The sequence below is a fragment of the Gobio gobio genome, assembly GCF_949357685.1.
Source record: "Gobio gobio genome assembly, chromosome: 2".
NCBI lineage: Eukaryota > Metazoa > Chordata > Actinopteri > Cypriniformes > Gobionidae > Gobio > Gobio gobio.
The window spans coordinates 3,190,105-3,205,314 of NC_137098.1; the positions used below are offsets into that span (position 1 = coordinate 3,190,105).

Here is a 15,210-nt window from a genome sequence, read left to right on the forward strand (position 1 = left end):
TTTTGGGTGAACTATCCCTTTAAGTCTTTTTTTTTTTTTTTTTTTTTACCAAAAATGCTTTGCGCTGGTTAGGGGATACATCACTGAAAAAAGTTGGAGAACCACTGGTCTAGAGCACTAGATTTCTCACCATTGTATCAGTTGCTATGCGTATGTTTCTACACTGCAAACAATGCTTTTCTTACTTAGTATTTTTGTCTTGTTTTCAGTCCAAATATCTATAAAATCTTACATTAAGAAGCATTTACTAGACAAGCAAAAGTTTTTGTCTTGTTTTGGGGGAAAATAACTCAAAATTAAGGGAGTTTTTGCTTAAAATAAGCAAAATAATCTGCCAATGGGGTAAGCAAAATAATGTTGTTTTCTGTTTGAATTAAGATTATTTTGCTTACCCCATTGGCAGATTATTTTGCTTAATTTTGAGTTATTTTCCCCCAAAACAAGACAAAAACTTTTGCTTGTCTAGTAAATGCTTCTTAATGTAAGATTTTTTAGACATTTGGACTGAAAACAAGACAAAATACTAAGTAAGAGAAGCATTTTTTGCAGTGTACTCCAGCTGTTAGACACGCCACTCATACTTCCACCTTCCCTCCACCCTCCTCACTTCTCTTTCTGTGTGGCCTAACCTTTCCACACCCTCCGCTCATTGCATCGAGTGTGTGTGTGTGTGTGTGTGTGTGTGTGTGTGTGTGTGTGTGTGTGTGTGTGTGTGTGTGTGTGTGTGCGCGTTTCAAAGCCAGACAGGAAGAAGTATGCCCAGGGCAAGGTTGTGTTGACATTTACTGTAGCTGTCTACATTTTTCCCTTTTGCTTGACTTTGTAGGTATTTATGACTTGAGGTATTTGTTATGAAAATGGTACACAGAAAGACAAGTGTGTGTGTGTGTGTGTGTGTGTGTACCTGTCCGGGGTCCGTCTCTTGCCGTGTTCGTTGAGTTCCAGCATGATCTCGGAGGAGTCCAGTGGAGAGCTGGCGTTGGCATCCAGCAGAAGCTGCTCGTGCTGGGCCAGATACTGGGCTGGCGTCTGCTTTGCCATCCGGGCACAGTGAAGCAGCTCCCTCTGCAGGAGGGGCAAGTTAGCCTGCGGACAGAAAGAGAAAGAACATGTGGATGGGAAAGGAAAAAAAAGCATTTTCTAGCTTACACCAACACAAATATTCATCTCCAGGCTGGATAGTGCCAATGGACCACTAGGAAACCACTGTAAAAAAAATCCCCGTTAAATTTCGGTAAAAAAAAACGTAGCTGTGGTTGCCAGAACTTTACCGTAAAAAATACGGCAGTAACATTTTAGGTTTTTAGGGACAGCACCATATAATTTAAAGGTTTATAATGTAATAATTACGGTAAAATATATATATATATATTTGACAGTTCAAAACCGTATAATTTAAAGGTTTATAATGTAATAATTACAGAGAAAATTTGTTTTATTTTAAAGTTCAAAACCGTATAATTTAAAGGTTTATAATGTAATCATTACGGTTAAAAAGATGTTTTATTTTACAGTTCAAAACCGTATAATTTAAAGGTTTATAATGTAATAATTACGGTAAAAAAAAAAAAAATGATTTTACAGTTCAAAACCGTATAATTTAAACGTTTATAATTTAATAATTACGGTTAAAAAAATGTTTTATTTTACAGTTCAAAACCATATAATTTAAAGGTTTATAATGTAATAATTACGGTAAAAAAATGTTTTATTTTACAGTTCAAAACCGTATAATTTAAAGGTTTATAATGTAATAATTACGGTAAAAAAATGTTTTATTTTACAGTTCAAAACCGTATAATTTAAAGGTTTATAATGTAATAATTACGGTAAAAAAAAAAAAAAGATTTTACAGTTCAAAACCGTATAATTTAAAGGTTTATAATTTAATAATTACGGTTAAAAAAATGTTTTATTTTACAGTTCAAAACCATATAATTTAAAGGTTTATAATGTAATAATTACGGTAAAAAAATGTTTTATTTTACAGTTCAAAACCGTATAATTTAAAGGTTTATAATGTAATAATTACGGTTAAAAAAAAAAATTATTTTACAGTTCAAAACCGTATAATTTAAAGGTTTATAATGTAATAATTACGGTTAAAAAAATTATTTTACAGTTCAAAACCGTATAATTTAAAGGTTTATAATGTAATAATTATGGTTAAAATTTGTTTTATTTTACAGTTCAAAACCATATCATTTAAAGGGTTATAATGTAATAATTACGGTTAAAAAAATTATTTTACAGTTCAAAACCGTATAATTTAAAGGTTTATAATGTAATAATTACGGTTAAAATTTTTTTTTATTTTACAGTTCAAAACCGTATAATTTAAAGGTTTATAATGTAATAATACGTTAAAAAAATGTACAGTTCAAAACCGTATAATTTAAAGGTTTATAATGTAATAATTACGTTTAAAAAATTATTTTACAGTTCAAAACCATATAATTTAAAGGTTTATAATGTAATAATTATGGTTACATTTTTTTTTATTTTACAGTTCAAAACCGTATCATTTAAAGGGTTATAATGTAATAATTACGGTTAAAAAAAATATTTTACAGTTCAAAACCGTATAATTTAAAGGTTTATAATGTAATAATTACGGTTAAAAAAAAATTATTTTACAGTTCAAAACCATATAATTTAAAGGTTCATAATGTAATGATTATGTTTACACTGTAAACAATTTACGGTAAAAAAACATATTTCATTATAAATTACCATCCTATTGAAATACTAATATCTGTAATGTACCCTTTGATATATATACGGACAACCACCAATCACAGTGGAGAAAAGAATCACATGATGAATCAAAGCTCATCACAGCTTTTAAGAGGACAATACTAATATATAGAAGGTGCTCACACACACACTAAACACCATCACGGTAACACACATGAAATTTAAAAAATGCAATAAACATTAATTTAACAACATCAGATGTAACATAAAACCCTAATGTGCATAACTGATTAGAAAAAACAAAGAAGAAACAATGAAAATACATCAATGCGAAGTGTGAATTTACGGGTTTTTCACTGTAAATTACACAATGACTTGTTCTTTTTCACTTCCAAAAACTGTAAATTTAACGGTATTTTACTGTAAAATTAAATGAAATGTAAGGTTAGATCTATTACAGTTATTCACTGTATATAGTACGGAAACTTTCTGTTAAGCAATTAACCGTTTTTCACCGTAGCATTTTTACAGTAAAATACCTTTAAAATCACAATTTTTTACAGTGTAGTGAAGCTGGTTGATCAGAAAGTTGACTGGTGAAGCTAGTTAAATTAAAAGTTTTGGTAGCTAAGATATTTAGTAAGCATGTTATGGATACTCGCTGCTGTTTAGTCCTATAGTTTGGTAGTAGTCTAGCTGCTGGTTTGTTTATTGTGAAAGATGACCAGGATGTCTTGCATAAGACTATTTTTTCAGCATTTTTGTTCATTTTCACAAAATTTCATGGCCCCCAGAATATTTTGTTGTAGGAATATCTGAACATGCATACGTAAAAAGAAAGAACAGACCCTCTGATTGTTTTTTTTTTTTTAAAAGTCAGGTTTTGTTCTAGCTTAATGCATTCTTTTTTTTTATCAACACTTGAATGTGGTTAAGTTTCATTAGTGAAAAGCAGAGAAAATTGAAACGATGATCTATGGAGTAGGTCAAGTCCATCAACATCCACAAAGAGTCCAGTACCTCGTCCTGGGTCAACATTTCATAACGTTTGGCAGTTTTGATTTAGGCCTTTTTGCTGTTTAATGTTTATGATTGTGTTATTTTACGTATGCATCTGCTTCCATCCGCTATTGCTTGTTTCTGCTTCCTTTTCGCCTGTGTTTTGATTAGGCGATTGTGTACTCTTTCAGAAGATGCATACCAGCGCCCCCTACCGTATAACAGGGGAAAGACTGAAAATTCTGCCAATGCCAGAGAAAGAGTTAATAAAAGTCTTGTTGGTTAAGTTAAGATCTCTAGTGGGGACAGTCATTGGGTTATGCTGGTTTGGTACTGGTCAAGTTGGTTTAATAATCAGATGTAATCTCCTCCTGGGAGATTAATTTTCAAATTGTTTGTTATAAATCAACATCTCAGGAAAATGTTATGGGGTTTCTAATCAAAATATGACTTTCTGTTACAAAACAGGGCATTGATTTCATAAATGTCCACTGTAGTGGACGCCAAGACTAAATCATGTTTATCAGAGACATATTTTGGAGACATAACAAGTGAATAGGGAAAGAAATTACATATCAATATTTCTATGAAATATTAGATATTATTATGAAAATGTTGCCAATTATTACTCCCATTGTTACACTTCTATTTTCCTTACATGTTGCACCAAGAACACCTTAATATGCAAATTAGATGCAGTGTATTGAATGGGAAAATCCAAGTATGGTCATTTTAACCACATATTGCATAAAGTAAAATGGTACATCAATGCATTTTGTGATATCTTTCATAACATAGTCCAGAATCATCTTTAAAGAAAGTTTGTTTAAAAAAAATCCTGAAACCTAAAAATTGATTGGCAAATTAAAAATAAATCACATTGTTTTTGCCTATACATGCAATTTCATGTCATGTGTCCTGGTGTCAACTACAGAGGACATATCATAACATATGAATGAAATATAATTTTTCAAAAATGTTTTTTTTCCCCCATTTGTTTCTTATGCTCTAAACAATGTAATGACATGAAAAAATTTGGGCTGTCAAAAGATTAATCACGATAAAAGTTTGTGTTTACATAATATATGTGTGTGTACTCTGTTAATTATTATTTATATATACATACACACATATTCATGTATATATTTAAGAAATATTTGCATGTATATACATTTATATAATCTATAATATATATAAATATAAATGTTTTATATAAAAATAATATTTTTTTCTGAAATATATACATGCTTGTGTGTGTATTTATATATAAATAATAATTAACAGAGTACACACACATATATTATGTAAACACAAACTTTTATTTTGAATGCGATTAATCGCGATTAATCTTTTGACAGCCCTAGTATATACAGTATATACATGCAAATATTTCTTAAATATATACATGAATGTGTGTGTATTTATATTTAAATAATAATTAACAGAGTACACACACATATATTATGTAAACACAAACTTTTATTTTGGATGCAATTAATCGCGATTAATCTTTTGACAGCCCTAGAAAAAATACTAAATTCAAAACAATTTTTTTTTCTGGGTCTCAGGAGGACAGGCTGGTTAACCAAAGAAGTCTTGCAAGAAATCTGAAGATGGAGACCAGCAAATGCTGATGGTTTGCGGTAAGATAGAGAGAGAGGATGAGATAAAACAGACACTTTCTCTGGCCCACCATGTGTCTGCAGTAGGAGAACGGCTGCCTCTCTCTCTCTCTCTCTCACCCTCTCGTTCTTGTTGTCTTTTTCTCTGTGGCTGTCAGTATAACACTCCACAGCTGGCTGATGATACAGATGTGTAACATCAACACTCTGCAGGCCTCTGACAGCCTGTGAGCAATGTGCCGGGTGCCATGTACCACAGTGCTCTGCTTTGAATAAAACACTCACACTATGAGATATGTCTTGTGTAGTCTATTTCTCACTAACATACGCAAATGCATAGTGGAGGATTCTGTGCTCAATGGATATATTAACTCTATGCAACCAGTTTTGGGGGGATATATATACGAGTTTCAAGTCTGTGGATGTGTGTTTTGTAGAGGTGTAACGGTACACATATTCAATCTTTAACAGTTAACAGTCGGCTTGTTTTAAGCGCGGAACACACTTCAATCCGAGTTCCCGCACGAACGTATTAAGTATTCAGTCCATTTTATCACGAAATTCAAACGATAAATGCCGTTTTAACGCTCGTTAATGTGGCGTGAATGATCACTGAACACAGTTCAAGTGGCCGCGTGGCGCGCGCCCGTGAACGCGATCGATCATCTCTTCCTAAATTCATAAACATGAATGAACATCTGAAGGTATGTTGAGGATACATTACAACTTACTGTCACGTATCATATGTGGTATAATTGCTCAATCATTGTTTCAACGGCGGAAAGACGTCAATAACTGCTGTAAACTAAACAATGTCATGTAACGTTAGCATCACATTTACCTCAGGAGTCATTCAGTGTCCACAGAATTTTATTCACTAGAGAAATCAACTAAATATATGCACTATATTAGCCTATATATTCATTATATTAGCCGTTATATTCATTATATTCTACTGAACCTGTTAGGGATGTCTTGATTATTTCATGTATGTTTAAATAAACCTGTCATGAAAATGACACTGTGTATAAATGATTATTGCAAAAACTGCCTTATGTGAAGTTTGCATGATTCTGTACTGTTATTTGAGTGTTGATTATTATACCTAAAAATAAATACCTACTGAATTTAGGCTAATAGTTTGGGCTCTGTTGTTAACCTTTAATAGTAATGTGCAAGTAAGGGCTCCCTATATATTTTACAGCAATATCTTCAATAAACTTTTAGTTATAATTTAATTAATTTAAGGACAGACACACTTTTTTTCAGGAAACCACTGTTTAATAAAAATAAATAAAAAGCAATTTTGTAAAACTGCTGTACCGAACCCGTACCGAACCATCAGTTTTGTGTACCGTTACACCCCTAGTGTTTTGGAATGGCTATTTCTTGCAAAAGCAACGGTCTCTGTGAGTTTCCATATTTTATGCTGGACAGGGGATAAAATTGTGGCCCCTTTAGTACTAGAAAAATCTTTCAACACTCAACCCAACAGTTTAAATCTGTGTCCTCACTGTATGTATTTCAGTGCAGTTGTGCGAATGGGTTGTATGTAGGCCTGTCGCGATTGGTCGATACAATCGATTATATTAATTAGTCGACGTCAATATTTTTAGTCGACTGGGTAAGTTGGGTACGATATGAAATTGTATTAGTACCGGTACTTTAAAAATGACAGCACTGTAATAAGAGCAGTATTTCTTAATCTGTGTGTGTGTGACAGCAGGAGTGAGGACGTGTGTGTGTGTGTGAGCGTTCACTAAACAATGAAAGCAGAACAATCAAATTTATACGCCAGTTTCGCAGATTATTGGGTTTGAATGGTAAAAAATATGTAAAAATGCACGTCCTGGCGAGTATTCGGAACATGCCGGACAAGTGAGTTTTTAGGGTTTTTTAACACTAAAACAATGATAAAACAATGAATAGTAAGTTCTGTCATATTATTAAATTGACTATTTTTTGCCATGGTATGGATTCAGTAATTTATCGGTATCGAGGTATTTTAGTCTGGTATCGTATCGAAGTCATAATGTTGGTATCGTGACAACACTATTCTATATAAAAAGTATTTGCTGATATTCTCTTTTTTTGTTATGTTGGTTTACAAATTTGTAGCTTTTTACATTTTTACTCTTTTAGTTTTATGTTTTGTCAAGGGCTCGTTTACATTTATACTTTTTATAGTACACTACTGAAGGCCAACTTTGCAAGTTAAATTAAATGTTTTTAAGTAATATTGTTGAAAATTATTGCGATAAATTAATCGATAAATTAGTCGATAGATTAATCGATATAAAAATAGTCGTTAGTGGCAGCCCTAGTTGTATGTTTGTCGGACACAGAGATGACAAGTAAGTTTTTAGGGGTTTTTAACGATGATAAAACAATGAATAGTAAGTTCCGTCATATTATTCAATTACTTTGACTGGTTTTTGCCATGGTATGGATTCAGTAACGTATCGGTATTGCGGTATTTTAGTCTGGTATCGTATCGAAATCATAATGTTGGTATCGTGACAACACTATTCTATATAAAAACTATTTGCAGATATTCTCTTTTTTTGTTATGTTGGTTTACAAATTTGTAGCTTTTTACATTTTTACTCTTTTAGTTTTACGTTTTGTCAAGGGCTTGTTTACATTTATACTTTTTATAGTACACTACTGAAGGCCAACTTTCCAAGTAAAATTAAATGTTTTTAAGTAAAATTGTTGAAAATTAAATTAGTCGATAGATTATCGATATAAAAATGGTTGTTAGTGGCAGCCCTAGTTGTATGTTTGTCGGACACAGGGATGACATTTGCACAACTAGAATTTGACTTTTATTCATGGATTGGGAGTGGAGTCAAAGTGTTTTGTGATTTAATTGTTGTGTATCAATGCACGGTCATTTGACGAGGCATCACAATGAATCCGAGAATCTGTGTATGTGTTTGAGCCCCGGATCTGTGTGATGTCTGAGGACAGAAAGGGATCAGCGTAAAGACAACAGAGCAGCGGAAAGCACCCACTGCAACATCTGCCAGAAAATCTTCTTTGGCCCACACCACTCCTCTCCACTCTGGGTAAACACAAGTGTGCCAATTTTAATGAATCACAAATGATGGCCATATGGAGCACTAGATCAGCACAGAGCAGGAGGGGGGGGGGGTTGAAAGGGGCTGTGGATGCTTTATCAAATGGACTTCACTCATCTACATGCACAGAGAACCATGCATCCGGGGTTAGGGAAATACTGAGCGAGTCTGTGCATGTGTGTGCCCATGCTGGCCGCCATCCATCTACCTTCTTTTTGTTTGTCACTTTGCCTGTCTGTCTCAAAGTCCCACTAGCCTCCTCCTCCACCCCTTCCCATATGGTGCACCATAAGGAAGAGCTCCTCATACAGATACAGAAAGACTTTAAGAACTCTGACGGAGTCGTCTCATCTTCAGACGGCTATATAGCACAAACTGGATCTGCATTGGCACTTTCCAAGAGTAAGGGTGCACAGATTTTTCAACAACATTGCCTGGATGTCCAAACTCTGAACCGCTGGATAAACTTTGATGTAAACTATTGTGTATTTTTGAAAATTACATTTTATGTAGTGTGTAACAAACTTCCTGCAAAGTTTTAAATCTGAAAATGCACCGTATATAAAGTTATTGTCTGCCATGGAAGCGGTCAAATCGGACATTTAAAGATTGTGCGGAAAGCAAAACATTGCATATCGCGCCGTTTTACTTCCTTCTCCGGGTCAGAACGTCTTGGGCTGTTTTGTCAGTGTATAGTATAAATGCAAATATCAGATAGGGGTCGCTTTTAAAAGATGATGTAAGCAGGATACAGCCACCAGATCGGGAATTATGCATCAAGAGCCTCAGTGTAAATGTGGCCTTAGAGAGACTGATTCATCCATCGAGCCGTTTGAGAATCATTGAACACTGTGATGACGATGTGCAATGTATATTATGAGATAAACCTGTTGTTGGAGACACCAAAACAAAACCAAATTGCTTCAAATTGGTTAAGTATTGGTTTAAAATGGTTAATTGCTGACCTTTAAAGATAGTGTGGAAAGCAAAACATTGAATAATCATTTTGTGGCGAGGTTGACGAGCGAGAGACATGGGAGGAGCGAGCGAGACCGGTGAGGGATTGAGAATGAGCGTCACCTGTGATGATGATGTGCAATGCATATTATGAGAAAATGAAACCTTTGATGCATGTAAACCTGTTGTTGGAGACACCAAAACAAAACCAGGAGCCTTTAAAATAGCATAATATGGGCACTTTAATGATATGCAAGACTTTGTTTGTTATTAGATAGCAAGTAAGATATCCTTGAGCACACCTGTTCAGAGTTGAGGATGATTTACCTGCTCCTAAAGTGTACTTTATACTCAATCAGACGTACTACGCAAGGCAATTCTTATCTAATCTATCTAATAGCAAACAAAGTCTTGCATATCATTAAAGTGCCCCTATTATGTATTTTTGAAAATAACATTTTATGTAGTGTGTAACAAACTTCCTGCAAAGTTTTAAATCTGAAAATGCACCGTATATAAAGTCATTGTCTGCCATGTAAGCGGTCAAATCGGATATTCCCCAGTAAATGCGAGTCGTGCGTCGTTGAGAAAGGGACGGAGACGAATGACGTCAACTGAAGTGGACACGAATTACGATCAAGGGCTCTGTTTTGCTGACCTTTAAAGAGTGCGGAAAGCAAAACATTGCATATCGCGCCATTTTACTTCCTTTTCCGGGTCAGAACGTCTTGGGCTGTTTTGTCAGTGTATAGTATAAATGCAAATATCAGATACGGGTCGCTTTTAAAAGATGATGTAAGCGGGATACAGCCACCAAATCGGGAATTGTGCATCAAGAGCCTCAGTGTAAATGTGGCCTTGGAGAGACTGATTCATCCATCGAGCCGTTTGAGAATCATTGAACACTGTGATGACGATGTGCAATGTGTATTAAGAGATAATGAACCTGTTGTTGGAGACACCAAAACAAAACCAGGAGCCTTTAAAATAGCATAATATGGGCACTTTAATGATATGCAAGACTTTGTTTGTTATTAGATAGCAAGCGAGCTATCCTTGAGCACACCTGTTCAGAATTGTGTATGATTTACCTGCTCCTAAAGTGTACTTTATACTCAATCAGACGTACTACGCAAGGCAATTCACAGAACTCAATGCAATTATCAATACTACTCCAGATTGCTGAAGAACTGTGTATTTTTGTGCCTGTTCTTACCTTGAGAAACGGAATGACAAAGGGACGCAGGGGAAAGTTTGTGGCTTCCTGAAGTTTGGAGTGGAACTCCTCAATGGTTAGAGTTGAGTTCTGATAAGGCAGAAAAGGGCAATACGTTTAACACCCGGATGAGAAAAGAACGGGAGAGGATGCCGTTAGACACTCACCACTAGTCCCAGGACCAGGCTGCGAACGCGTTCTCCGATCTCGGGCGAGATGTCGTTGCCAAACTGCTGTAGTGTGGTGAGGAAACGCTTAAGCTTGCAGAGTTGTCGCGCTCCACAAGCCGGCGGGAGTTGTTGGGTTGGCAGGGAAGCAGTAGAGGAGGTGGCCGGTCCATTGCTGAAGCCATTGGGGGTCGAAGGCGCTCCGTTTAGCGTTGTGGGCGAGTGACTGCTCCCGTTCAGCACTGAGGAAACACAGCCACTGTTTGCATTAGCATCGTTTACGTCGCGCCAGGCTCCTTTGCTCACTTTTTTATCCATCTCAGTCCTGGGAAGCCCCCTCCAGGAAGCTCCAAGGTAGGGCACATGCATCCCGAGAACCGCCAAAGAACAAACTGAAACTACGGAAACACTGTGACAGTAACGCAGCACGTTGCTCTGTACTCTTCGTTTCATTCTCCACACACCTCTCGCACACTATCTCTCCTCACAACATACACACACGCCGGTCTATTGCTTCCCACCGCTCACCCACTCACTCACTAAGAGGAACGTGTTAAAGAGGTCCCAAAAATAGCCCCCTTCGACTGGGTTACTTTTATTCCAACAGCAGGTGTGTATCTAAATCAGGCCGAGCACATGTCTACCAGCTGAGAGCAGATTTGCAGCTTTCAGAGTCCATCTCTTCCTTCGGATGGCCGAGTGCCTTCTCCCGAAGAGTAGGCCTTTTATTTTTTTGTTTTTGCGCCTGAAGCCCTGCCCTTAGATAAACAAACATTACTCGAGTAGTGGAGTTACCGAGCATAATCTTCTGGGACACTGGGAAGTGTATGATTGTGCAAACACAGCTTGCAGGGTCCAAGTCGGGAGGCATGTTCACACTGAGTCTATGAGTGTGTGCATGGCTTCATGTTGCAGAACACAGGGTCTTTCATTTCGCTTGTGCCCCTTTTTATCTCGCCATTCCAGACACATGTGGGTTTACCATGTGACTCCCACACTTGTGTTCTGGTTTTAGAGTGGCGAGCAGGCTACGCTACGACCCATGCGACAGGTGAAACAACAAGGCCCGTCATTGCTATATAGGGTAGCGAGATCTGCCAAGCCCGCCGAGGCTGATGCTGTCCGCGAATCCCCCCTGTATGAAGTACACAAATCTCTTGCAGACAATGGCTCGACCTACCATACACACTCTCAGATACACTTGCTCATGTTACAAGGGCATATAGGAGCACTCTGATAATGGCTATTGTTGATCTACAAGAGATTGGCATTGCTCTAAGAAGGTACATTGTTGCGTTATTTTGGCGGTAACAAACCTCAGTATTGACGTGTTTAAAAGGGGGCAGGGATATAGGGGAGCGCGGAGCACAACCTAATGCGGGGTTAGTTGTAACACGCATGTTTTAACCCTATCCACACATGCCAGAATGACGAAACTTTAGTGTATTTACTAGTTGCCAACATTATTTGGAGAAAAAATTGCGCCAAATCCAAAATTACTTTAATCTTCTTTCTGTTATTTAACAGTTGAAATGGTTCTTTAATGCTGATCTAACAGCAGAAGACACGAGCCGCGGGTTAAATCCCAGTTGTGCAGATGGTGTGTGTGTTAACACTGCGTTACAATGAGCCCCTATTAGAAATATGCAATTATATTCTATACTTTTATGAATTCTTTTGAGAAACCATGAGAAAAGGATGAATAATGGCTGAGAGTCAATGTTCAGAAATTATAATTATTATTATGTTTTGAACTATGCTGTTTAGCAGCATTTAGCGATGTGTTTGTAGTCAAACTCAAAAATAAGTATATTTTTAATGATGAAAAAAATGCCATTATTTTATTTTAAAAAGTTAATAATTGTATTTTGTTGACAAAATATTTTAGTTTGTCTTGGATATTTTTTTGATTATATCAGGTAACATTTTAAGCTGTCATTTGGTCATGTTACAATGTACCCCACCTATGGGGCATGTTGTCACATTTCACTTCCATTCTTTCGGGGTAAATCAAGAAAAAAGTATTAATGAAACAAAACCACATAATTGTACTAGACATGTGTGCAGTTAATGTGAGAAAAAATACATACTCTGAACCCCAAGTGGATTTACACAAACTGAGAAAGTCAAAAAGCGTTAGGTTGTGCCCCGTTCTCCCCTACCGGATATTATTCAGTCGGCTAACTATAAACATGTTGACAGTTCACAAACTTTCTTATCAGATAGCTGCTCCCCCATGATAGTAGTTCACCTATAAGAGATAACGGACTGTAGAGGACTCTTGTAACTAGGGATGCACCAATGCGATACTCAGTATCGGTATCGGATCCGATCCGCCATTATTTGTCGGATCGGGTATCGATCAGACAGGACCGACCCAAATCCGATACTGTGCGTATAATATTCAGTGCCCCACAAAATGCACACAAAACATTAGCATCATCAACGCTTTGTGCACTATATTAAGTGTTCTGAAGCCATTCCATGGTATAATGTGTACGAATTACAAGTAACTTGAGTTACGTAATAATATTACTTTTTCCAAGTAACTAGTAAAGTAACGCATTACTTTTCAAATTTACAACAAAATATCTGAGTTACTTTTTCCAAAAAGTAACGCAAGTTACTTTTTCACATTCATTTGACTGACAGCTCTCCTCCATGTTGAGAAAAATAAGTGCAGAGGCGTGTGTGTGTGTGAGTGTGTGTGTGTGTGTGTGTGTGTGAACATGAAGGTTATTGTAGTTCTAGACTAAATGTGAGCATTTATTTATCTCACTTGCACAATAAAGATTCTGTCCTCCTCAAAATGAATAAAATCAGTCAAATGCAAAATCAGAATACTATGCAAACCTCCAATAATTAAATGTTAAATAAAACAACTATTTTTATGCATAATCTAGCTTTATATTTGTCTTGCTGCTGACCTACTTGTAACACATATTTGCATTGCATTATGAATTTAACCTGGACCATGCATCAAGTTCAGAAAACAAATGTATACACTGGGATCACTTACTTGTTGTGGGTGTGAATGATGCATTGCGATTGGCTGCCTGGCTGACGGCAGGGGGTGGAGGTGGCATTGTGGGCGGAGTTGACCTGGGCTGGGTTTTGACATCAGCAGGTGAATCTGGCATCGTTCCAGCCTTCTGTCCTGTGCTACCTACAAAATACAAGAGTTTTCTTTTAAAACTTTGCCGTTTTATATTCCAAAAGTACCGAGTTGGGTAATAAGTAGAGATCTCAAGCATGTCTGTTAACCATCTGGCCACAGCTCTGACCAATGCCACATAAAAGCTACATGGCACTTGTTCAAACTGTATCATGTTTGACACATATGTTGTGTCTTGTTCGCGGCGCTGGATCATGCGTGTGGCATTCTTGTTTCTAGTCGTTCAGACAGACTTATAATATTTCATAGCAGTAAATCTGTACAGTCTCCGCTGATAGAGATAAAGTGTGGCTTTGGGAGGGTAAATGTCACTGCTGTTGAAAACATCCAGTCACACCTGTTCTTCTACTCAGCTGCTGCTGACGGGACCCCTCTAGCCCTCCACCCAATCCCCCCCCATCACCCTGACATCCCCATCAATGTCCTCCGCCCACCGCCTGTTGTCCGCTCTTGTCTGCCGGATGGACAGGCACTTGACAGCCAGTGACAAGTGCAGCTGGATCTGCTGCTGTCCATCACGGGGCTGGACACTTCAACAAGGCTGCGTTCACACCGACCCTCATCTCTGTGGGACCAAACATGGCAAGTCTTCCTCACTCTTGCCCACATGGCGGGTATTGGTCATGTGACAATCCCTTTATCTACTCAGCCACCTAACTATGCTGATCTCCCAGTTCTGTCCTCGCATCTGAAGTAACACACTCATCGTTGTATGGGATGAAATGGTTGTAGGGTTAACGTCGTTGTCCCAACAAATTCCAGCAAACACAGTGGTTTTGTTGGGTCAGTGTCAACCTTGTTGGTTTTCGTTTGGGCAGGTGATGTGTATTTCAATGCTAATGTGGTGTGTGTGTGTGTGTGTGTGTGTGTGTTGGGATATTCCAAAAGAAGTACAGGGCTCGACATTAAGCCTGTTCACACGCTAAGTAAATCTGTCATCCACTTGTCCAAGTAAAACTTTTTTGTAAATATAATCTATTCTGAAGCAATATTCTCACCAGTGTTCAATCAGCTTTGACATATTTAAATATGCATATTTGTGATATTTTTACCTATTTATAAAGGGCATTTTTCCATAATCGTATTAAATATAGGCTATGCTTCAGCTTTCCTTTTATATTCTTAAATTTGATCTATAAATTAAATTAGAATAAGACACTATAGGCTGTTACCAATCAAATTAAATCATTTACATTGAAAAATTACAACTGCATTAAATGTTATGAGATTATTGTTGGAAAGATGAAACTAAACCACCTGTAGGTTGCGGCAGATGACCGTCTTAATGAGCGAG

General features: G+C 36.8%; 1 protein-coding gene across 11 annotated transcripts in view; it reads right to left on the reverse strand.

Moving 5' to 3' along the window:
• Positions 1-15,210, reverse strand: part of cbfa2t3 (CBFA2/RUNX1 partner transcriptional co-repressor 3) — a 104,550-nt gene that overhangs the window by 25,379 nt on the left and 63,961 nt on the right. For 7 of the 11 annotated variants that reach the window (XM_079806078.1, XM_079806077.1, XM_079806082.1 and 4 more), the window contains 4 exons: positions 13,761-13,907; positions 10,742-10,983; positions 10,575-10,664; positions 905-1,086 (listed from right to left, as the gene is read on the reverse strand). In XM_079806078.1, coding sequence (XP_079662204.1) covers positions 905-1,086; positions 10,575-10,664; positions 10,742-10,983; positions 13,761-13,907 — 661 coding nt within the window. Of the gene's footprint in view, positions 1-904; positions 1,087-10,574; positions 10,665-10,741; positions 10,984-13,760; positions 14,246-15,210 lie in introns of those variants that run through there. The other 4 variants (XM_079806080.1, XM_079806076.1, XM_079806079.1 and 1 more) reach the window with 1 other exon arrangement.